This window comes from Antechinus flavipes, chromosome 5 (assembly GCF_016432865.1).
Source record: "Antechinus flavipes isolate AdamAnt ecotype Samford, QLD, Australia chromosome 5, AdamAnt_v2, whole genome shotgun sequence".
In the NCBI taxonomy this organism is placed as follows: Eukaryota; Metazoa; Chordata; class Mammalia; order Dasyuromorphia; family Dasyuridae; genus Antechinus; species Antechinus flavipes.
The window spans coordinates 12505922-12530292 of NC_067402.1; the positions used below are offsets into that span (position 1 = coordinate 12505922).

At 52.2% G+C, this 24371-nt stretch overlaps 1 protein-coding gene across 1 annotated transcript in view; it reads left to right on the forward strand.

Annotated features, from left to right (window-relative positions):
• The window catches only part of DNAH11 (dynein axonemal heavy chain 11), a 277853-nt gene that overhangs the window by 252990 nt on the left and 492 nt on the right, over positions 1-24371 (forward strand). The window contains exons 73-81 of the mRNA XM_052001418.1: positions 373-500; positions 1214-1441; positions 5945-6136; positions 11214-11333; positions 17562-17804; positions 19357-19539; positions 19981-20096; positions 22697-22809; positions 23031-23171. Coding sequence (XP_051857378.1) covers positions 373-500; positions 1214-1441; positions 5945-6136; positions 11214-11333; positions 17562-17804; positions 19357-19539; positions 19981-20096; positions 22697-22809; positions 23031-23171 — 1464 coding nt within the window. The remainder of the gene's footprint in view (positions 1-372; positions 501-1213; positions 1442-5944; positions 6137-11213; positions 11334-17561; positions 17805-19356; positions 19540-19980; positions 20097-22696; positions 22810-23030; positions 23172-24371) is intronic.

The window sequence follows — 24371 nt, forward strand, 5'->3', positions numbered from 1 at the left end:
GCTCCTTGGGCCCTGCATTGGGCGGGGACCTCGGTGCACTCACTCTAAACCGGGGCCCCACAAGGCCAGGCCTTTTCCCACTGAGCCAGTCAGCGGCAGAAAGGAGGCGCTGCTCCTTTTTACAAAGGGAAGGGGAGGGCTGGGGGGCCCCAGGCGGCCGGAGCCGGTGCCCGCGGGTGCTGGAGGCGGCAAGTGCCCCTTAGCCTGAAACTACAGGCCGCTCCCCGGGGCCACCTTGGAGAGCTCCCGGCTCCCGGGACTTGCAAGGATCTGGTTTGGTGTCTCACCGAGGGGGAATGGAGGCCGGGGGGCGGCCGGTGTCCGGAGAGAGAACTCAGCTGGCTCCTGCTCTGTTCCTGCCTCTCTCCCCAGGCAGAAAATTGGGCTTCACAATTGATTCCGGAAAGTTCCACAACATATCCTTAGGACAAGGGCAAGAGAGCATCGCAGAAAGGGCCTTGGAGAAAGCTTCCAGGGACGGACACTGGGTCATTCTCCAAGTACGGGGGAGCACCAGAGGGGGTCGGGGGGGGGGGTCCTTCTCGTGCCGGGGCTGACATCGGAGCGCCGTCCCTTGTAAGAGGTTCTGGGAGTGGACCCAAGGAAGGCCCCGATAAATTCAGCATTTAATGAATGTTTAACAAATGCTCTCCCGTAAACTCCGGTGCTGGGCCGCAGAGCGGGGAAGAGAAGGAAGGAAGGAAGGAGAGAAATTGGCCAGGGGGGATCCTCCGGGATCCCCTTAAAAGCTCCATGAAACTATAGCCACAACAGCCAGCACTCACCGAGCACGCTGGGAGTCATCCGTATGGCATCTCGTTTATAATAATTCTCCGGGTATTATTGTTCCCATTGTACAGCTGAGGAAACTGAGGCAAAGATGGAATAAAGGGCTTGCTCAGGTTCCTATAGTGCACAAGTACCTGGTGCAGAATCTGAGCTTGTGCCTCCCGAGTCCCTGCCCATTGTGCTGCAGGACTGAGGTCCAGCCCCTGTCCCTCCGTGCCCAGGCCTGGCATTTCTGAGATGAAAACAAGATCCTGCCCCTCCAGGGGCTTACGTTCTCCCCTCTCCCAGAGAAGGGGATCCCAGCCCATAAAACTCGCGGCCCACCCAGAGTTCGGGCATGTCCGGAGTCCCGGATATCTGGCCAGGATCCAGAGCCAGGTCCCCACGTCCGGCGTCCTTTCCACCTCGGCGCCCTGTTTTCTAGAACGTCCATCTGGTAGCCAAGTGGCTGGGGACCCTGGAGAAGCTCCTGGAGCGGCTGGGCCACGAAAGCCACGGGGATTACCGGGTCTTCATGAGCGTGGAGCCGGCGCCCAGCGCCGAGGAGCACGTCATCCCTCCGGGCCTGCTGGAGAACGCCATCAAAATCACCAACGAGCCCCCCACGGGCATGCTCGCCAACCTGCACGCCGCCCTCCACAATTTCAGCCAGGTGAGAACAGGAAGCCCCCGGGGCCGGAGCTCTGGACCAGCCCGGTCCGGATCATTGGCGTTAACAGCCCCCTTCCATGTCCAGATCGAGGAACCCGCTAACTGCTCAATCCTGCAGCAAACTTGGCTTGGCTCAGTCACACTTTCTGGTTCTTTCCATAATATCCCCCCAGAAAAAGCCATAATAGGAGAGTCTAAGTATATTTGAGTGGGATTCACCAGGCTTCCACAAGAGCCATGTTTTCAATTAAGTAGGAGGAGGAGTATGTGTCACGGACAGAGCCTTCGTCCTGGAGGCGGGGAGGCCAGCCTCGGGATTTGCCTCTGAGACCCTTGGCACGTCCGCTCCCCTCTCCACTCCCTAGTCCCTGGGACTGAGTCACCGGGGGGGATGCCAGTGACCGAGCGAGTGTGGGTGGCGGACTGGGGGGCCTGAGGTGCTCTACGCTCGGGGTCGCTTGTTTTAAAATGTCTCAGATTTAATTTAATTTAATCTGTGGATCTCTCTTCCGGTCAAAACATGTGGCACTCTGAGCAAACCAGCGAGCGCAGTTCCCTCTCCGGCCCCTTCGGTCCTCCGGGTGGTCCAGAATAACGCCTCCGGGGGGCGGGGCCCATCAGGAGCGGGGCCCATCAGGAGCGGGGCCCATCGGGGCGGCGGGGCCCAGGGAAAGAGCCATCGGGAGGTTCCAATGTCCCCTTAATCTCCACACCTGCTTCTTCTAAAAGCTGGCAAGAAGGACAAGCATTTTGGCTCTCCTCACACCCAGATGGCCAAGTTTCCCCCCAAAAGGAGTCTGGGTCTTGTTAGCAAACTTATGCAGGAGGGAACAGGTAATTGTGCATGCAGAGCAGTTGGTGCTGAGCCTGGGGTCCCCTGGGACATGCGGCTGCCAGGCCCATATTCATGAGACAGGGGAGCCCACTTGCAAGAAGGAGGAGGCTCCTTGCTCTGGACCCCCCCAGACCCTTTCAGCTCGGGGAAGTGCTAGTTGACCTGTGGACTGGCAGAGGTACCAGTTGTACCCCCTACAGGTTTGTCTCCAATTGTGTTTAAGAGGATGAAAAATGGCTGTTTGTTGCCCTGGTGTTTTTTAGTCCCGAGAAGAGACCAGGGAAATGAAGTTCTGTTGTTATAATAAAGTATGAGCCACTAGGTGATGGGATAGATAGAGCGTTGGGCCTGTAGTCAGGAAAACCTGAATTCAAAACCTCAGACGCCAGCTGTGTGACCCTGGGCAACTCACTTAATCTTTCTGCCTCAGTTTCCTCATCTGTAAAATGAACTGGAGAAGGAAATGGCCAACCACTGCAGTATCTTTGCCAAGAAAACCCCAAATAAGGCCATGAAGCATTTCAGCTGAAAAGCTAGTCACTTCCCTTCCTACAAATTATCTAGTTCAAGGCTCACGCTGGTCCTATGAGGAAGACACTACGGCTATCACTACTCATATTTTATGGATGAGGGAAATGGGGCTTAAAGATTAGGATCATTCAATTAATGAGGGTCAGAGAGAGGATCTGAATCAAAGTCTTCTTGTAGCAGCCTGTTCAGTACTTGCTTCAGGAAAGTGCAGATCCTGTTATTCCCTTTCTCCAGATGTGGAAACTGAGGCTCAGAATAGTGAGGGCTATTCTCCGGGGTCACACAACTGCCAAGGATCTCAGGCAGATTTTGAACTCAGGCAGATTTGAGCTTGTGGCTCCAAGTGTCAGCAAAACGTCAGTGAAGAGAGATAGGAACCAGATTAAATGTTACTGGGAAATGTTTAACAAAATAAAAAAAAAAAAAACTACAATATAGATCATCTGACTTGTGCTTTTTCCAGTCAGCATTTGCCTGCAAGGACCCATTTCTACCAGAGTTTGATGCCAGTGGTCCTGTCCATGCTCTATGGGTACTATTGTTGGTACTAAAGGGATTGAATTTGTTTTCCTTTTTTTTACTTCAATTTTTTCAACTACACATAAAAATTTTTACATTTGTTTTTGAAAACTTTAAATTCCCAATTCTTTCCCTTTTTTTCTGTGCCCTCAAATAGAAGGCAAGGATTTAATAAACATGCCGAATTGTGCAAAACGATTCCATGTTAATTGTGCTATAACAAAACACAGACCCGAAGGAACCCCCATCCCCCCCCCCAAAAAAAAAAAAGTAAAAAAGCTTTAAAATACTATGCCTTGATCCACATTCAGACTAAATGGATTCTTTCTCTGGAGGTGGATAGCATTTTTTATTATTATTCCCTTGGAAGATCATGTTGCTGAGAATAGTTAAGTTATTTCTGGTTAATCATCACACCATGTTGCTCTCACTGTGTACAGTGTTCTGGTTCTGCTCACTTTACTTTGCATCAGCTCATGGAAGCGTGATGACCGAATTAGCCCCCTGGATACCTTAGAATCAGCCGGAGTCAGGATAAGCAAAAGTCCTTGGTCTTTATTCTTGGTCTTTAGGAGTAGGAGTGAATTGGAGGTTCGCAGGATCTCCATGATCTCTCCTCTTCATCTCCTACCCAGAAGTGACCCTGGCTCGTCTTACTCCACCCCTTAGTCCCTCCTACAATTCTCTGTGTACACCAATTATTGAGTCAGCACAGGATAGTGGGAAGGGCCATTTTCCAAGCATAGAGTATTGTCCAATCGGTAATTAGCCTTAAGTGCTCATGGGTCCGGCCTCAGTGCATCGACTCGAGTTTCAGCCCTACACGTGTAAGTCTTCCCAGATTTTTCTGAAATCAGTTTTCTCATTATTTCTTATAAAATAATATTTCATCACAATCTATACCATAACTTGTTCAGTCATTCCAATTCTCGATCACCACAAAATTGAGCTGCTCTAAATATTTTTGTACACAATTATTTTATACATTATATTAACTAACACTATTCTAACCCTAACCCTTTTTAAAATTTAATCTCTTTGGGATACCAACCTAGTAATGGTACTGCTGAATCAAAGAGCTTACATAGTTTTATGGCTCTTTAGGCATCGTTCCAAACTGCTCTCCAGAATAGTTGGATCAGTTCACAACTCTACCAGTAGTCATTTGTGCCCCATTTTTCCTATTTCTGTTTCAATATTTATCATTTTCCTTTCTGTCATATTAACCAATCTGATAGGTGTGAGTTATTTTAATTTACATTTTTCTAATCAACAGTGATTTTAGAACAATTTTTATATGATTAAATAAATTTGACTACGTTATCTGAAACATTATCTGGCCTTTCACTATTTATCAAGTGGGGAATAACTTATATTCTTATAAATCTGAACAATTTCTGTACATTTTTGAGAAATGAGGTTTTTTATCTGAGAAACTTGCTGAAAATCTCCCCCCCCCTCCCAGTTTCTTGCTTTCCTTTTTTTCCCCTTTGGCTATATTGCTTTTGTTTGTACAAAATCTTTTTAATTTCATGTAAATCAGAATCATCCACCTTAGATCCCATGATGTTCTCCATCTCTTAGTCACAGATTCTTCCTTTATCCATAGAATTTACATCCTCTCCTCCTTAGCTTTTCCTATCGTCTTTTATTCATATGTCCATTTTGACCTTATCTTTGTATTCATTGTGAGATGTTGGTCAGGGCCCGATTTCTGCCAAACTTTTCCTGTTTTCAGCAGCTTCTGCCAGAAATTGAGTTCTTATCCTGAAAGTCTGGCTCTTTGGTTTGCTCGAACCCTGGATTCCTTTGGACATTTGCACCATGTCCTCTGCAGCTAAGCTATCCCCCTAATGCGCCCTTTTATTTCTTAGCCGGTGTCGGATAATTTTGACGGTAACCATTTTATAATATACTTTGTGATCTGGTCGGGCCCGCCCACCTTCCTTCACATTTGTTTTCATTAATTCTCCCGATAGTCTTGATCTTTTGTTCTTGGAGACGAATTTTGTTATGATTTTTGATTTGCTTGTCCTGCTCCCATTCCCCCCAATAAAATCCAGACTCTCTGAAAACAGGCAGTTTTTTTTAGTATCATGTCCTGGCCCCAACACAGCAACATGGCATACAGTAGGCACTTAATAAAGGCTTGTTGTCTTGAGTTGACAAAGACGGATAATTTCTCCAATAAACACGAATCGGATACATTGCTCTCTTCCAAAGGGCCTAGATCTAGAGTGAGACCGTTTTGTCCAGTCTCCCCATTTGGCCCATTAAGGCCGCAGGACAAAGTAAATGCAGGCTGACATCCTTTAAAAAGGCTTCCCAGCGAGCTTCTCGCCTCTTCCTACAAGTAGATACTGCGCCGATTCAGGCTTTTTTGGGTTTTTGTTTGGTTGTTGGTTTTTTCCCCGAGGGGATTGGGGTTAACTCCTGACTGCAGGGCCGGTGCTCCATCCCCTGAGCCCCCTGCTGCCCCATTTACAGCCTGTGTCGCGCTGACAGCCCTGGGAAGGAGGAGCTATCACGGTGCCCAGTTTGCGGATGAGGAAACTGAGGCTGAGGCGGGATTGTCCGGGCTAGACTCCCGAGGTCCCGGTTCCCCTTTCTCTTGCCTAGGACACGGTGGAATCCTGCTCCAAGGACCAGGAGTTTAAGAGCATCCTCTTCTCCCTGTGCTACTTCCACGCCTGCGTGGCCGGGAGACTCAAGTTCGGGCCCCAGGGCTGGAGTCGGAGCTACCCCTTCAACCCCGGGGACCTGCACATCTGCGCGGACATCCTCTACAACTACTTGGAGGCCAATGCAACGGTAGGAGGGGCCGGCCTGGGGGGAGGAGCCACGGGGACAGCTGTCTATCATTCTGTACTGATGTCCTCTACAACCACTTGGAGGCCAATGCAACGGTAGGAGGGGCCGGCCTGGGGGGGGGAGGAGCCACGGGGACAGTGTCTATCATTCTGTGCTGAAATCCTCTACAGCCACTTGGAGGCCAAGGCTAAGGTGGGAGGGGCCGGCCTGGGGGGAGGAGCCACGGGGACAGCTGTCTATCATTCTGTACTGATGTCCTCTACAACCACTTGGAGGCCAATGCTAAGGTGGGAGGGGCCGTCCTGGGGGGGAGGAGCCACGGGGACAGCTGTCTATCATTCTGTACTGATATCCTCTACAGCCACTTGGAGGCCAGTGCTAAGGTGGAAGGGGCCGGCCTGGGTGGGAGGAGCCACGGGGACAGTGTCTATCATTCTGTATTGATATCCTCTACAGCCACTTGGAGGCCAGTGCTAAGGTGGAAGGGGCCGGCCTGGGGGGAGGAGCCACGGGGACAGCTGTCTATCATTCTGTACTGATATCCTCTACAACTACTTAGAGGCCAATGCTAAGGTGGGAGGGGCCGGCCGGGGGGGGGAGGAGCCACGGGGACAGTGTCTATCATTCTGTATTGATATCCTCTACAGCCACTTGGAGGCCAGTGCTAAGGTGGGAGGGGCCGGCCTGGGGGGGGGAGGAGCCACGGGGACAGTGTCTATCATTCTGTATTGATATCCTCTACAACCACTTGGAGGCCAGTGCTAAGGTGGAAGGGGCCGGCCTGGGGGAGGAGCCACGGGGACAGCTGTCTATCATTCTGTACTGATATCCTCTACAACTACTTAGAGGCCAATGCTAAGGTGGGAGGGGCCGGCCTGGGGAGGAGGAGCCACGGGGACAGCTGTCTATCATTCTGTACTGATATCCTCTACAACTACTTAGAGGCCAATGCTAAGGTGGCAGGGGCCGTCCTGGGGGGGAGGAGCCACGGGGACAGCTGTCTATCATTCTGTGCTGAAATCCTCTACAGCCACTTGGAGGCCAAGGCTAAGGTGGGAGGGGCCGGCCTGGGGGGAGGAGCCACGGGGACAGCTGTCTATCATTCTGTACTGATATCCTCTACAACCACTTGGAGGCCAATGCTGAGGTGGGAGAGGCCGGCCCTCGGGGGAGGGGGAGGGGAGCCACAGGGGGCGTGGCCACCCATCGTCTTTTTCTTTGTGGCCCTGGAAGTCTGCATCAGTCCGGGTGGGCGGGGACGCCGGCCCGCCCCAAGGTTCCCGGTTCTGGAGCCTCGAACTTGAGAATCCGGGTCAGGCCGGTTCCACACAAGCAGCTGAGCAGCAAAAAAATGCCCTTCGTTATGTTAACAAAAACAGTGGTTTCCATGCGCGGATCTGCCAAATTCATTAGGCAGGTAATGAAGCATTTGCACAAATGTAATTACAGACAGCAGTCCTGACAGTCCATAACCCCGCATTAATAATCACTCCAATTAGTTCCGATGATGGAAGCAATTTACAGCACGTCACGCGCATAAATAATGGTGCATTTCCTGCACGCGCCATTATTATGTATTAAGGAGCCCACCTTGCTTTGACTTTCCCAGGGACGCTCCCCCGGAGTGGGGCTTAAAGGGAAAGGACCGATTTCCGTGCCACAAGGCGCCGCTCTCTGGGTCCCGCTGTGGGTGGGGGGTGCTCACACGTGGACCCGAGTTGGGAGTGGTCCCAGAGGCCACTCGGGCTCTGTTTTCTCATCTGCGAAATGGGCATGTTAGACTAGGTAGCATGTCAAATGCCTTGTGGGTTACAATGGCTCCTCTCCCCCAAAAGGAAACAAACTCCTGCCTTCTAGGAGCCTAGATTGTGCAAGCTTCCTTCAAGTCTCGGTTGGGGTTTTACCTTCTATAGACCTTTCCTACCCAGCCCAAATCAGGGAAATCTCCCCCAAATTCGCCTCCCAGAAGAGGCCTCCTGCGCCCACAGCTGCCAGTGTGTGCCTGTCATCAAGCAGTAATTAGGCACCTACTGTGTACCAGGCAGGTGCTGAGCATTAGAAATAGGAGAAAGGAAGTTCCTCCCCAACCTCCTCTCAGCAAAGACCTCACATAGAGAGCCACAGCCAGGGCTCCAGGAGGGCAGTAGAAGGGAAGCCTTGGGAGGGCAGGGACCAGTTCCATTTTCCCCCTCTAACTTCTCTACAGAAAAAAGGAGCCAAACATTTATTACGAACCTTCTCCACGTTCAGATCTGTGCTAAGTGCTTTTCTAATAGTTTCCTATTTGAACCTCAGCAATCGTGGGCCACAGGTGCCCTTTTACCTCTATTTAGACAATTGGGCAAGCTGAGGCTGGCCCCGAATCAGACAGCTGGGAAGTGTCTGAAACTGAATTTCGGTTCAGCTCTTCCTGACTTTAATCTCAACCCAGAATTCACCTGTATTGTTTGTATCTAGTGGTCTGCATGTCCCCCAAGAGAATGCGCTCCTTTTGAGAAAAGAACTGATTTTGGTTGTTACGGTTTTTTGGATTTGTTTTTTGCTTTGTTATCCCTCCCCCAACATTTAGCAAAGTGATGGCTAATATTAATAATAACAATATTAAGGACTAGCATTTATAGAGTGTCTTAAAATTTGCAAAGTACTTTACAAATTGGGGGCAGCAAGGTGGCACAGTGGATAGAGCACCAGCCCTGAAGTCAGGAGGACCTGAGTTCAAATCTGCTCTCAGACACTTAACACTTCCTGGCTGTGTGATCCTGGGCAAGTCACTTAATCCCAATTGCTTCAGCAAAAAAAAAAGAATATATACTGTCAAAATACTTTACAAATTATCCTCATGTATTCAGCTGGTGTTTAATACATGTGTATTGATTGAATGATGTACACATGGAAGTAAATATAAAACCTATTTTAGGACAATAATTAATACTAGATGCCCTCTAAAGTCCCTCTGTCATTTTGGGTTCTGGGTTTCTAGATGTACATAAAGAGCCCTTTTGTTGCTCATTATTAGTATTTGAAGGTCATTCATTCATTAGACATTAGATAATAGAATCACAGCTTCAAAAGCTGCATCTTAGAGCTCATCAAGTCTATTCTCTCTTTCTGCAAATGAGAAAACACAGATGAGGTTGGGAGAAAGTAGGAAGGTGGGGCGGGCACCCCCAGGGTCAGCCGACCTAGATCAAAGGAAGCCAGGAGGGACTGCTAACATAGTGGATGATTCCAAAAGATCAGGAAAGGCTAAAACACTGACATTTCTTGGATAGGATGAAATCCAGTAACAATAAATGTAAAGTCACGCCTGGGCCCAAAAAGTCAACCTAATGACGATCAATATCCTGACAGTCTGTCAGAATAAAAACCGACGTCTCAGGTTATTACCTGCTGTCCCCACATGGGAGATTGTGGGAGTCTAGGGAGACTCCCAGATGACCGGTGACTTGCCCAGGCACACAAGTAGTGAGCGACAGAAGCATATTTCCAACCCAGCCTCTACATCATAGCAGATGTCACTTCCAGTGCATCCCAGGGATGAAATAGGAAATGACGAGGACTTTATTTGCCAGTCCGATCAAAGAGCAGCGAATCCCTTGGGGAGCTCCAGCCCATGTGCAGGACTATTCATTCATAAGAATACTTCCTTTTTTTTTTTTTTTTTTAATTTACACTCTTTGCAGTGAGCTGGGACAGCCAAATGGCACACATGGACAGGAAAATTGTCCCGCGTTCAGATCTTGCTTCAGCCACTTATTAGCTGAGTGAGCCTCAGTTTCCTCATCTGTAAAAGGACTGGAGAAGGAAATGACAAACCGTTCTAGCACCTTTGCCAAGAACGCCACAAATTGGGAAGCAGAGAGTCAGGACTGAGAGATGCTGAAACCAGAGCGAGCGAGCTCAGAAGGAGAGTGCCTTCGAGGTCGGTGGCTGCTCGCAGAGCACGTGCCGGAACCCAGGAGCCTCTCATGTCACGTACCGAACGAAGGCCGTAATTACATTTTTACTTGAGCAGCTGGGAGGCCCCCACTGGCCCCGAGGGTAGAAAGGCTCCTGTGGTAAAGCTTCACTGCAAACTGGCATGTTTTGCCAAAGAGGAGCGGAGAAAAAGCCTTCCAATCCCACTAAGCCGAGTGCAGAGGGGATGCCGTGATTTCCTGAATAAAACCCAGTCCAGCCATTAATGGCAGCCCTGGGGAAGGCATCGGACGCCGAGGGGATCAACACTGATTCTCCTTCCCAGACATCTGAATGTGGGAGCTGCCCAGAGCCAAGCGAGGTTCGCGAAGTCCCCGCGTGGGGAGGACGGACGGTCACGCTCTGTTCTGAATCAGGCTTCTTGGCAGGAGAAAGCCTTGAGAGGACGTGCTCTTCGCTCCCAACCTGCCACACCAACCCTTTTGGGAGGGAGATAGTAAAAACATCGGGCTTCTGTAAGACAGAAGGGCGTCCGTCTGAAATTGGACCGGATGCTATGTCAACAGACTGAGAAATGCTCATTTTACAGATGAGGAAACTGAGGCTGGGGGGAGAGGGGATGATCCCTTGGTGAAAGAGGAATTAAGTCTCAGAGGTGAGATTCGAATCTGGGTCCTCTGGCGCCAGTTGAAGTGCTTTCTTCAGAGCCACAGTGACTCCCCATGTTGAGAGTGGAGATACTCCATTTTGGAACGGACCAATGATGCTTAATATAATGAAGATTCAGAGTGATGGCCACCCAGAGAAAAAGAACCTGAGCTTCATCTGCTCTGACTGGGGCACCCTGCCCCTCAGGGGCATGTTAAAGTATCAGACTCACGCTTTTGAGAGGGATTCTGTGTGTGTGTGTGTGTGTGTGTGTGTGTATTCACATATATACAGACTTGGATGTAAAGGGTGCTTTGAAGTCCCTTTCCATGCAGCAACCCCCATTTATGTAGGTGGGGTCTCTGAACCCCGGAGCTTTCAGGCTGCATCACGGGGTGCCGGCTCCATCCTTGGAACGCTTCTGGACCTCAGGAGGACCATGTCCTTCCCAGGGCGGGAGCCTCTGCCTGTGACCTTTGGGGGCTCACCCACCTTTCTGTGCTTGCCCCAGGTCCCCTGGGAAGACCTGCGCTACCTCTTTGGGGAGATCATGTACGGGGGCCACATCACGGACGACTGGGATCGCCGCCTGTGCCGGGGCTATCTGGAAGAATTCATGAACCCCTCCATGGTAAGGCTGCCTTAAGTTTCACCGGGTTTGGGCCGTGGGCCTCCTTTGCTCTCTCGGGCCCTCGTGATTTCTTCCTTATCCGGACGCCCGTGTCGACACGGCTGGTCTCCCCACGCCTCGGCAGGGGCTCAGGCCCGCTTCCCTCGGGGTTTTCTCTGGTCTTTTCCTTTATTTGGTCATTTTTCTCCCCGTGCTGCCACATTGGTTTGGAACAGTGACTTCCTCATGTGGAGATCACTCCCCACATGGCCAGATGAGCATCCCCTGTGATCTGAGTGGTCTGTGGGCCCCGAGCAATCTGCGCGGCGAGGACTTTTGTTTTGAGACGGGGATGTTAGCGCAGCCACTGTTCAAGAGCACGAAGCTGTGGCCTGGGATGGTAGGTCCTGCCCTAGGCTCCGGGGAGCCGCCACCCTGGTGCTGGACTTTGTCCTTGGAGAGAGCAGTGAGAGAGGGAGGAAAGGAACAAGTGTTTTTTTGTTTGTTTGTTTTTTTTGTTTTTTTTTTAATATTTTATTTTATAACTTTATATTGACAGAATCCATGCCAGGGTAATTTTTTTTACAACATTATCCCTTGCACTCACTTCTGAAAGGAACAAGTGTTAACGAAGGACCTACTGTGCGCCAGGTTTAGGCTAACACTACAATTACTTTCTCATTTGACCCTTACAATGACCCTGGGAGGAAAATATTTTGATTATCCCATTTTTACGGTGGAAGAAACTAAGGGAGGCAGAGGATAAGCGAGGGGCCAGAGTAGGGGGTCTCCGAGATGGATGGGAACTCTCCCGGGTGTGAGCGGGATATTGATTGAGCGATGGTTTTTTCTCCAGCCCAGAGCGCCCAGAGTCCAAGGCAGGGATTTCTGTTTTCCTCTAGGCAGGGAGCAAGGAACAGATGCTGCACTTTCTCTGCCTCTCATCAAACTCCAGGTTGTTCCCGGCCATTCCTAGGTCTGGGAGGGCGTCCCCTCTGGGAGGCCCAGGGTTACCGCTGGCTTTCGGCCTTCCCTCCGCGCTTCCCGCCTTTTACTCTGGCACAGCCGCTTGTACCCTGAGCACCTCAGGTCACAGGCCAGCTCACCCGGGAGACCCCGACGTTCTCCCAAGCATTTAACAGCCTCCCCCAGGTCACACAAAATCTCTTATTTTAGCCGCGGAGCCTGGGGTGGAGCAGCCTGTGCTGGGATGGTCTGTGTTTCTCTCATCCCTCCGTGAAACGAGCTCTATGAGAATCACTGAATTTTAGATAGGGGAGAGTTACAAAACCATCTGGTCCCATCCATGTATGAAGGAGCCCTTCCCTGGCAGGAGGCAAGGAGGAAGACGACCCCCCCGCCCAGGCCTGTTCCCCGGGGACAGTTTTCGGGATCGGGAAGTTTCCTAAATCGCCCCTTTCTGGCTCCCACCCATTGCTCTGCTGAGCAGCTGGAGGCCGCCCCCAGAGCAGCGGATCTCTCCTCCAAGGCAGCCTCCCAGAGGCAGTGAGCAGCTTTTGGCCAACGCGGACCTCCGGCCACCTCAGAGTAGTTCTAACCCTAGGAGCTTGAGGAGCGTTTGCCCAGGAGCGTTCCCAGTATTTCCGTGGCCGGGAGAGGAGCGGCAGGATTTCTCCCGCTTGGGCCCGTCTGCGTTTTCCCGATTCTCCTGAAAACGTGGCTAGAAACGCCCTTAGTTATGACAGCCCGAAGCTTGGAGAGCTCCGGCCCAGCCCCGGGACACTGTGAGCCCCTCCCAGCCCCGGGCGGCACCGAGAGCGCGGGCGGTCAGCACGCGCCCAAAGCGGCTTCTGAAGGAAAAGGCGGCCAATGAGGCGGGACTAAAACACGCCATGATTTGACATTTTAAAACGGGCGTATTTAGCTTGTCCCGTTCCCAAATCTGCAGGCCCGGGGCGGGCCGGTGTTTCCCAGACACACTCGCGCTATGGAAGGAGACGTTGTTCCTGTTAGCCCATGTAATATGTAACACGGACATGCATGTGCGCGTGCGCACACACTCACTCTCACACACACTCACACTCACTCACACGCACACTCACACACGTGGTTTTTCCCCCTCAGTAAAATGGCCGGAGCTAATGGCCCTTGGAGGGGCCGCCACTGTCTCCCTCCCGCCCGCCCTCCCGGGCCGGCCCCGGCGCCCAGCCTGTCTCTCCTCAGCCTAATGAGCGGGATTGTACATGTCAGAACGCCACTTTCAATGGAGCTCCATCGGCAGTCCTCCTCCGGGAGCAGGTTACCATGGAGACGGGGAGGCTAAACAGGCCTGTGCGTCTGCCCTCCGGCGAGGCTGACTTCTCCAAATGATGGCGGAGGTCAGGGGGCCCGGGAGAAGCTCTCGCTGTTCCGTCCTGCGGAGAAGCGCAGAATTACCGCCACGCAACACGCGGTCCATTAACCTTTGCGCGCCCTCCGCTGGCATCCCCGTGATGGGGGGAGAGGGGGGGAGGGGGCTGTGGCGGGGGTGGGGCCCGAGGGCGTCGGGGTGTGGGGGTGTCCTTTGGAACAAGGGCCCGGATCCCCTGAGGCGTCCCCGCTCACCGACCACGCCCCTGTGACACTCCCAAAGCCCCGCAGCGAGGCCGGGGGGCGAGCATTTTCACACGTGGGAGCCGCCATTAGGCCCGGCTGCGGTTCCCGGGGTGCCCTCGGCGTCCGACCCCCCGGGTTGTGACTGCGGTTTTGCTGGGTCCCACACCCGGTGGCGGTCACTTGGGCCGCTGTGGGGGCAGGGAGGTGGAGACGGAGCAGGCCGGGACCCCGGTGGCTCCCCTGGCTGTCCCCAAATCGGGCGGCCACCCCCGGACATGCTCTCTCACTCTTCCTGGAAATGGGACCCCGAGAAGTGGGCTCTGGCTTGATCCGGCTTCTGGGCCACTTCCCGGCCATTTCCGGAGCCGCCCCATGGAAGGAAACCAGCCCCGGGGCTTTGCCCAGAAAACCCTTTTAACCACCTGCCTTGTGGGCCCAGTTCTAGAGCGGCAGCCAGCTCGCAGACATTAAGAGCCCTTGGCGTAGCGCTGGGGATCAGACAGGCCAGAGACCCCCATCCTCAGGGGCTCAGCGAGAGGGGGAGCACGTTGGGGAAAGCGGGGCCCGGAAGGTACCAGCTGAGCCGGGCAGAGCCGGCGCTGATCTGTACTGAGGGGCGGGGGGCGGGGCGCTCCGAGTACCGGGACATCCCGGGTCCATCTTTAAGGGGAGAGAGCCCCTGCCTGGCAACCAGTGAAAAACAGCGGCATGACTGAGCTGGGTTAAAGGGGGGGGGGTGCCTCGTCCATCCCCCCCCCCCCATTATCTTCCCGGACATGAATTTGCCTTCTCTGAATTCTATTGCCTTGGAAGAACCCGAGCTCCTTCCTTCTCTATAATCCCCTGGTCTTGAGGAGCTCCAGGCTCCAGGCCGCCACTAAAGTTCCCAAGTAACCAAGCAGATTTTTAACATGCCAAATCCTCGGGAACGGCTCAAACAGAATTAAAAACCCCACAAAAATCCCCGAGCTTGGGATGGACAGGAACTCGCATTAATTTCAGGCCGGGGAGCAGGGGTCGGGGACGAGCCCCAGAATCGGCCCCTGGCTCCGTGGCTCAGCCCCTCACCCTTCCCTGCACGGAGCCCGGCTCCAGAGACACTGGGGTCCTCCCGCCCATTCCCTCCTCCCCACACGTGCTTCCGGCCCTTTGCCGGCCCCTCCTTGACCATAAGGCTGGCTGGCTTTCCTTTGGTGGGGCGCCCGCTTCTGTGATCCCTGCTGCGGTTTAGCCTCCTTAAATGGACGGCAGATGTCTCCAACGGTATATTTCTTTACAGAATCACTGGCGTTTCTAGAGAGCTTAATATTCTCATGTACATTATCTCATTTGGGCCTGAAGTGCCTGTGAATATCACTAACCCCATTTTACAGATGAGAACACTGAGGCTGGAGAGGTTGCCACGCACCAAAGCCGGGACTTAAACCTGCTTCTTCCTAAATTCAAGCTCTGTCCGCTCTCCCATGCTGCCCCAGGAGGGGCATCCCCCGTCTCTGCGGGTCATCCTGGGCTGGTGACGCCGGTTTCCTCATCTGTAAAATGAAGGGACAGCAGAAGGGAACCTCCTTGGAGGCAGGCAATGCTCCGTTATTCTCCTCTCCGGCCAGTGCCCAGCACTTTAACAGGACTGAGTCCTAAGACACTGGTTTTCATTAATAAGATCAATGTGGACGTAGGTTTATTAATCTTGCATGTAAATAGATGCTTCCAGCGTGCTCCGAAAGGCCTGTTTAATATTTCAAGCTTTATAGACTGACCTTTTGAGCACAATTTAATATTCTGCTATATGAGAGGAATTGATTTTCTTAGGAAAGGCAAACCTTGGAAACTTCTCCAAATGATAACAAATTCTACTGGGTGGAGACGGAATCAGTGGCATTTTCGGGGCTTTGGCTAATTCTCCAACCTTTTGAGTTTTGGATTCCCATTTAATAACTTGTGGAAATGAACATAATCGTGCTTAATCATTTTTCTCCTGAAGCGGCTGAGACAAAATCGCATAGACGCCCTTCCCCGGCTTCCGTTTAAAACTAATCTCTGTGTGTTTCATCTGGAAATGACCTGACAGCGCTCGGACATCGAGAATGAAATCTTCCGTCTTGTTACTTATTTCCTAGGCCGTGTCGCCAAACGTAGCAGAATCAAAAGCCAATTTTAAACTTTTTTTTAGTTTGTTTTTTTAAGATTTCAACTATCGCCGCGCCGAATGTCTGGCGGGACTTAAAATCTTAAATTCCTTACGCTGTCTTTCTGTGGAAGTATCAGGTCTGGAACTCTTTCTCTCTCTCTCCCTCCTCATTGTGGACTTTGATGTTGAGTACCCAGAGGACACCTCCTCCTTCCCCTTCATGTTTTTAAGTAATTCAAGGATCTGCAACTTATTTTCTAGCTGATGAGCCCCCGTCTGGTGCGTTCCCCGATATCATTTAACCAGATAACGTTAGTTAGCTTTTATAAAAGGCATTTTCTGAAAAGGTATAGTAGGGGCAGCTAGGGGGCGCAGTGGATAGAGCACCAGCCCTGAAGTCAGGAGGATCTGAGTTCAAATGTGGTCTCAGACACTTAACACTTCCTGGCTGTGTGACCCTGGGCAAGTCACTTAACCCCAATTGCCTCAGGAAAAATAATAAATAAAAATTAAAAAAAAAGGAAAAAGGTATAGCAATATCCCCTTAAACCAGGAATATAGTCTCCCCTCCCATATGGCTCTGAGTAGAATCCAACTCAAGTGATTACTGCAAACACCCCCCAAAAAAATCCCACAGGGGAGGAAGACCCCCTTGTCTGGGGAGTTCCTCTTCTGCCTTCAGGGAGTCCCTCAAAAAGTCACTGAATCATTCCCTCGCTTGTAGGACAGTTTCTCAGATTCAGTTCCCTGTGAGGCCGAGTGGTCAAGCGGTCACTCAGAACCGGTTATTGATCAGTTACTGTTCTCCTTATTGTTCAGCCCTCAGTGGCACTTGAATCAAATGAAGTAATATCTAGCAGTTGGCAAACTTAAAGCCCCCTCCCCCCTTAAATGTGAGTTATTGATATTTCAGTGCTACTTAATTCGATTGGATTAAAATATCAATTTTTAATTTAATTAAATTTTAAATCTTTAAAGTCTCTTCCAGTTCTGTTCCTATGACCTTGTTATATTCCTCTGATAATTATCATTCACTGAGTTTTCATTTTATCTTAGAGGCAAGAGGGAGCCACTGAAGCTTCATGAGGGGGAGAGACAGATCTGTATTTTAGACAAACACTTTGGCAGCTTAGGAAAGCAGAAGGCAGAGATAGGGACCGACTGAAAACTGGTTGTTATTAACAGTTATTCACCATAATAATCCCTGGCATTTCTATAATCCTTTATGGTTTCCAAAGAACTTGATCGATATCTCATTTTATCTTCACAACCCTGGAAGGCAAGGGCTATTTTTATCCCCATTTTACAGATGAGGAGACTGAGGCAAACAGGGTGACTTCTCAGGGTCACGTGGCCAGTAAGCATCTGAAGCTTTTTTATACCTGATCTCCCTAACTCCAGGGCCGGCTGTCTCTCTACTGCGCGATCTAGAATGGATGTGCTGAGTGGGTGAGAGTGTAGGGTCACGGCCCCACCAGTCAGGAATCAGAGGAGGGTGTTAGTGAAGGGGGGAGGGGAAAGACCGCTGGAGATCCGGAATAACCCCTTCTTTCCTGCGGCTGAAGTTCGAAGGGGAGCTCCTGCTGGCCCCGGGCTTCCCGGCTCCGCTCACCCTGGACTACGCGGGCTACCACCAGTACATCGACGACGCGCTCCCCCCCGAAAGCCCGGTGCTGTACGGCCTCCATCCCAACGCCGAGATCGGCTTCCTGACGGTGACTTCGGACACCCTCCTTCGAGTCGTGCTGGAGATGCAGCCCAGGAACCTCGTCGGCCTCGAAGAGCTGGCCCGGTCCCCGGAGGAGAAGGTACGGCGGGCGTTTACCCCCGCGGGCCGGACCTGAGCCGCTTCTTGCGGCAGCCTGGTCAGCTTTGGGGGGGCCGGAAGTGTCTGATGTAATTCTTCCTGCTTCTGAGGAGGATGTGGGAAATTCTTCAATTGTAGCGGCAGGTGAACTTTTCTCCAAAGTCCCGCCTTTTCTTCTTGCATAAAATTAGGTGTGTGTGTGTGTGTGTGTGTATAAAATATGTACATATACAAATATATGTATATATTCTTATATAAGTTTATATGCACATTCACATACATGTATTTGTATAAGTATATACACATACATATACACATATGTAAAATCTTATATTTGAGTGCCTATGTACACACACACATGGATCATTCCCCATTTCCTTATATAAACTGCCCAAGCAGCCGGGGGGCGGTGGCTAGCGCCTCGACCTCGCAGCAGGAAAACGACATCAGGTCCCTCTGGCTCCCGGAGCAGCTCCCTCATGGCATTGTTAGCCATTTTAGTTAGTGGCAATTTTTGCAGAGCATTTTGCTAAATTTGTGATAGAGATGATCACTGTTGTTATTTAGTAAAAACGTATACACACATACACAAATATACGCATTTATGTTTTCCTCTTGTATAAAATTATATCTACGTGGACCCGTATGTGCATCCGCACACAAATCCACGTCCGGTTGTTGCTGCTAACTCTCGGGCACGGCCCCGGACGCTCCCCCTGGGGATGCCCGACATCTAACGGGCTGTCCCCGGAGACTCTGGGGCGAGCCCCATTCGTGCTTCCCTTCTGGTCCGACTCTAAGTCAGCCCATCCCCGGACGGGGATCCGGTCTCTAGGCCAATCGGTGCGTGTCCGGGCTGTCTTCGCTAGGAAGATTCTCCTAATGTTAAGCAGACATTGGCCTAAAGCTTCCCTTCTTTGCTGACTTGGTGATTGGGGACCAAATACAGTATTGGCTAAACAGGCAGCAAGGGGCGCCAGGCCCGAGTCCCAGAACCTCATGTTCCCGAGTCCGTCTGGGACACTTACTGTCTGTGTGATCCTGGGCAAGTCCCGTCACCCTGTTTGCCTCAGTTTCCCCATCTGCCAAATGGTCTAGAGAAGGAGACAGTAGCCCCGCCCGTGTCTTTGCCGAGAAAATCCTGAGAAGCTAGACACAAGTAGCCTGAGGACCCGCAGAGCTCCCTCCTTCCTGGGGGTCTCCTCCTGCCCCCATGGGCCTCCTCTCCAGTCTGTTCTCTCAGAGCTCTCCTGCTCATTAGTCAGCAGGGAGCGTCAGCGAATAACAGGCTGAAATCTGCGTGGGGTGCATTTATGGCAGCCGCTGGGGAGCCCGTCACACCAGGCCCGCCATCTTCTGCCATCCCCACCCCCGGGTCACAGAAATGCCAACGGCTGTGTCACCTGGAACTTGGCTAACCAGGGCACCCCCCACCCCACGGTGACCCCAACCCTGCCCGCTACCGGGGAAGTCGAGGCAAGTTTGGGCCCGGCCTTCTGAGGCCGGCCCTGATCCCAAGGGAAAGATGCACCTGATGCTCATGTTTCCCGAAGGTTAAGAATATCCTGGACGACCTCCTGGAGAAGCTTCCCGAAGAGTTCGACATGGCGGAGATGGCGCACAAAACATCGTCCCGCAGCCCCTACGTCCTCGTGTGCTTCCAGGAGTGCGAGCGGATGAACCTGCTCCTGCGCGAGATCCGGGGCTCGCTGCGGCAGCTGGACCTGGGCCTGAAGGTAAGGGGAGGGCCGGGCCGGGGCAGGCCGAGCGCTGGAGAGGTCTGCTCGAGACTTACGCAGGCGCTAACTCGGAGTGACCGAGGAGATGCTGGTTCTCTAGTTCCCATCTGTACTTAGTGCTCAGCACGGCGATGTCATGGTTCTCCAGTTGGCACATGCTCAGTGTGCTGCCGGGATGTAATTGTACCCAGTATTTAAGGGCAGAGAGGACTGGAAATGAGCCGATCCATCTTTAACCAGCCTCCTGGGGGTGCTCCTGCCTCCTGCACTAAGATCAAGGCTCCCCAAGGTCCTCCAGAAAGCTAGCCCAGAGCCCCCCGTGCTCCCCAGGTCCCTGCACTCCCCAGGCCCCCGTGCTCCCCAACCCCCCCGTGCTCCCCAAACCCCCGTGCTCCCCAACCCCCCCGTGCTCCCCAGGCCGCTTCTCCCCCTCCGCAGGGTGAGCTCATGCTGTCTCCCGACATGGAAGCCCAGCAGATGGCGCTCAGCTCTGGCACCGTGCCCGCCTCCTGGGTGCGCCTGGCCTACCCCTCCACCTACGGCCTGGCCCAGTGGTAAGTGATCCAGCACCCGCCGTCGTGGCTCCCAGTCTCCCTCCATCCTCTCAGGATGACGGGCCTGAACTCAGGGGAGCGACATTGGAGCATTGGAAGGTCCTTCTGGATGTGACGGAGGAGGGAGCATGGGGGCATCTGTCTTGTGGGGCTTGGCTGATTTATTGAGATTTTTTTTTGACTCAGTTGTCAAAGGGAGAGAGAATCAATGATTATGAAAAAATTAAAGCCACCAGATAGGAGGGAGGGGCAGATCAGGTTGGGGGGCCCCACGAGGGGGTTCATGCTGACAAAAGCAAGGGCTGCCCTTCCATGGACACTCTGGGGGTCTCCCTTCTGAACCCCATGGCCGGCCCAGATCTGTCACCACGGACGTGGAAGCCATCTTGTCCAAACCTCCCGTTTTCTGAGAGAGGAACCCGCCTGAGACGCTCAAGTACAGTGGCAGAGGGAGGATTTGAACGCAGATCTTCCCATTCCCCAGCTAACGTTCCTTCTGTTGTGCCCACACTGGACAGTATTGAGATCTGAGTTCGAATCCTGGCCTTTGTGGGGTCACTTGGGAAGGCTGCTTTCCAGTCCGGGGTTTCTTCACTTATTAAAGGGGGACCAGGGGAAGGTTTAGATCTCAAGCTCTAACCCCTCCCCCTAGTAGCTTTTACACCTTCAGTGATCCTTTGGGGATGTTAATTCCTGCCATTTTCACTTCCTCTGGTCTCTTTCCTATTCTATCTCCCAGGAGCCTCCTGATGACCCCATGAGAAGGCAGGGAAGGTTTCATCCCCCATTAACAGATAAGGAAACTGAGTCTCGCAGCTCTTGGGCTCTGCCTCTGCTGATGAGCCGACTGTGCCCAGAAACTGGGCTGAGACTGAGAGGGAAGCGTGGGGGACCAAGGGAGGAAGCTTGGGAGGCCTGCGTGAGCGAGGGCCCTTCAGACAAAAGCAATGGGGACGATCCCAAAGGCTGACCTGAGACCATCAGCGGGGATTTGGACCAAAGTTGCTGGTTAATTTTTTTTTCTAACATGGGACTGTTTAGCCAATTGACTTCTTCCTCTGTTAATTTGGGCAAGCTATATTTTTGCAGGTATTCTTCCATTTCATTTATCGACTTTATTGGCATAAAGTTGGGTCAAGTAACTCCTCATTATTGCTCTGATTTCCTCTTCGTTAGTGGCGAGTTCTCCCTTTTCATTTTTAAGACTAACAATTTGATTTTCCTCTTTCCTTTTTTTAATCAGATTTACTAAGGGTTTGTCTATTTTATTGGTTTTTTCATAGAACCAACTCTTAGTTTTATTAATTAATTCAATAGTTTTTTTTACTTTCAATTTTATTGATCTCTCCTTTTATTTTTCGAATTTCAAGTTTAGTATTTGACTGGGGGTTTTTAATTTGTTCCTCTTCTAGCATTTTTAATTGCAAACCCAATTCATTGACCTTCTCTTTCTCTATTTTATACAAATAGGCCTCTAGAGATAGGAAATTTCCCCTTATTACCACTTTGGCTGCATCCCATACATTTTGGTACGACGTGTCATTATTGTGGTTTTCTTGGGTGAAGTTATTCATTATGTCTATGATTTGCTGTTTCACCCAATCGTTCTTTAGGATGAGATTATTTCGTTTCCAATTATTTTTGGTCTATTTTCCCCTGGCTTTTTATTGAATGTAATTTTCATTGCATCGTGGTCTGAAAAGGATGCATTTACTATTTCTGCCTTATTGCATTTGAGGTTTTTATGTCCTAATATATGGTCAGGTTTTTTTTTTTTTTGCTTCCATGAACTGCTGAGAAGAAAGTGTATCCTTTCTGTCTCCATTCAGTTTTCTCCAGAGATCTAACTTTTCTAGTATTCTATTTGCCTCTTTGACTTTTCTTATTTGTTTTGTGGTTTGATTTATCTAGTTCCGAGAGAGCAAGGTTGAGCTCTCCCACTGTTATAGTTTTGCTGTCTATTTCTTCTTGCAGTTCTCTTAATTTCTCTCTTAAGAATTTAGATGCTGTTGCTGGTTAATTTTTAAAATAAAAGGGAAACTGAGTTTCCTTGGAAGTCTCGTGCGGTTGCCGCCACGTCGGCCGGGAGCCAAACCCGCTTTTTAGAGACAGGGAGCCCGGATCAGGACGGAAGGCCGTCCATTAAGGAAATCACTTTAATAACGCGTCAGCAGAAGCGCGATTTCTGCACGTGACCTGCGGCTGGGAGCAGCCATCTTACTTGTGATTGGCCTCTCGAACCCTCTTCACTTGTGTATTTGTCTTTTCATTTTACTAAAATCTCACTGTCCACACTCACTTCTGGAGTTCCTGTTTTTGGAGAAAAATGGCTGTTCTCTGAAAGGATAGGCTGGTCCACCGAGTCAAAGCTGGGTTGGGAAGAGTCAGTTTGGGGCCCTTCGGTGACCCTGGGCCTGGGCCCCAGGAAGAAGAGCCAGTCTTGACCCCTCTGGGCTCCCCCGGAGCCTCTGGGCCAACCCGAGACCTGGTCCCCCATGGACTCCCCTGGGGCCTCTGGGCCCATACAGAACCTGGTCTCCCATGGACTCCCCTGGGGCCTCTAGACCCACACAGAACCTGGTCCCCCTCTCCCCCACCAGGTTCAGTGACCTCCTGGCGAGGTGCCGAGAGCTGGACGGCTGGGCCCAGGACCTGGCCCTGCCGGCGGTGGTGTGGCTGTCCGGACTCTTTAACCCGCAGTCCTTCCTGACAGGTAGGAGCAGGGCCCCCGGGCGTCCCACCCATGGCAGAGTCTGCCCCCACAGGGCTTCTCCGGGCCCCAGATCATGGCACTGGCCTCCATTAGGGGGAGGCGCCGGGGCTGGGAGACTCCCCGTTCTGAGCTGGCCCGGGGATGGGGGTCTCCCACTAGGACCCCCAGGGAGTTCTGGGGCCCAGGCACCTCACCCAATTCATTCCCCCCTCCCCTGGAAGCTGTCATGCAGAGCACGGCCCGGAAGAACGCGTGGCCTCTGGACAAGATGTGTCTGACCGTGGACGTGACCAAGAAGGCCAAGGAGGATTACGGCCACCCCCCGAGGGAAGGCGCCTACATTCATGGGCTCTTCATGGAAGGTAAGAGGGGCCCTCAGAGGCAGCACCCGTTTTACAGATGGGGAAACTGAGGCCAGTAGGAAGAAAGGGACTCGCCCAGTCTCCAAGGCAGCCTTTGAGCAGAGATGTCCGGACCCCGAGTCTAGGACATTCTCTACAACACATCGCACGTGGCCCAGCAGTGCTGCAGGCCTGGCCAGAAACCCGCCTGGGCTCCATAGCCCAGGATGGGGCAAAGGATCCCGTCTGGCCCCGTCCCAGTCCTCTGCCCCTGACCCCCTCGGCGCTGCGATGTCGGCCCATTTCCACACATTAGGCCTTTAGCCATTCTGGGGAGGATCCTGGGCCACATGGTACCCCAGGACAAAAAGGGGCTCGGCTCCTGACTGAGCCTGCAGAATCGCTGGGAGGGGCCCCCATTTACAGAGGAGGAAGCCGAGGCCACAGGGCCGGCCCCGCGGCTCGGGGTGGGATGCAGGGCCAGGGCCCGGTCCTGGAGGTCCCTTCTGGTCAGACTGGGGAGCTCGGCCAGGGCTCCTGGCTGCTTCTGCTGCCCAAGGCCACCCCCTGGTGGACGTCCTCCTCCACAGCACCATGGCCAAAGTGGGCAGCAGACCCCAGGCAGCAGGCTGGCCCCCCACGGAGCTGGGGCCCAAGGCGAGGACTCCTGGGGAGCGTCGCCCCTGCCTCAGTTTCCTCACTTGTAAGTTAGGAGGAAATGAAGACTGAATAGTGTAAGGGGCTTGGGCAAACCACTGCACTACTTCCTGCGGCCCCATGCATAAAATGGGGCTGGGATGGCTCCGGCTTTCCACCTTAAGGCCCATACAGACTCAGCTTCCCGAAGCTGGAAGCAAGTCTAGGAATCAGCTTAGGGCTCCCCGGGTCCAGCAGGATGCCAGAGTGGCGACTCGGATCCTGGGGCCTTTCCAGCCCTGTGACCCCAAGAGTGCCCCAGAAATCTGCTTTACTTCTGGCCCATTAATGTCATCACCCCGAAGGTAAACTCTCAGCTGGGACCGCAGCCTTCCCTTCCAGGTGAGGGGACCGAGGCTCAGGGCGCAAACCCGAGAGCCGAGTCTGCCCTCCTTTGGTCCCTCGCCATTTTAAGTGTCCTCCCTCCTCTCCCCCCAAGAAATCCATGAGCTTTAGAGAGTAATCAGCAGTGACTTTTATTGCATCCAACTGTGTCACCATAGCCGGGTACCCCGAGCCCCCCAA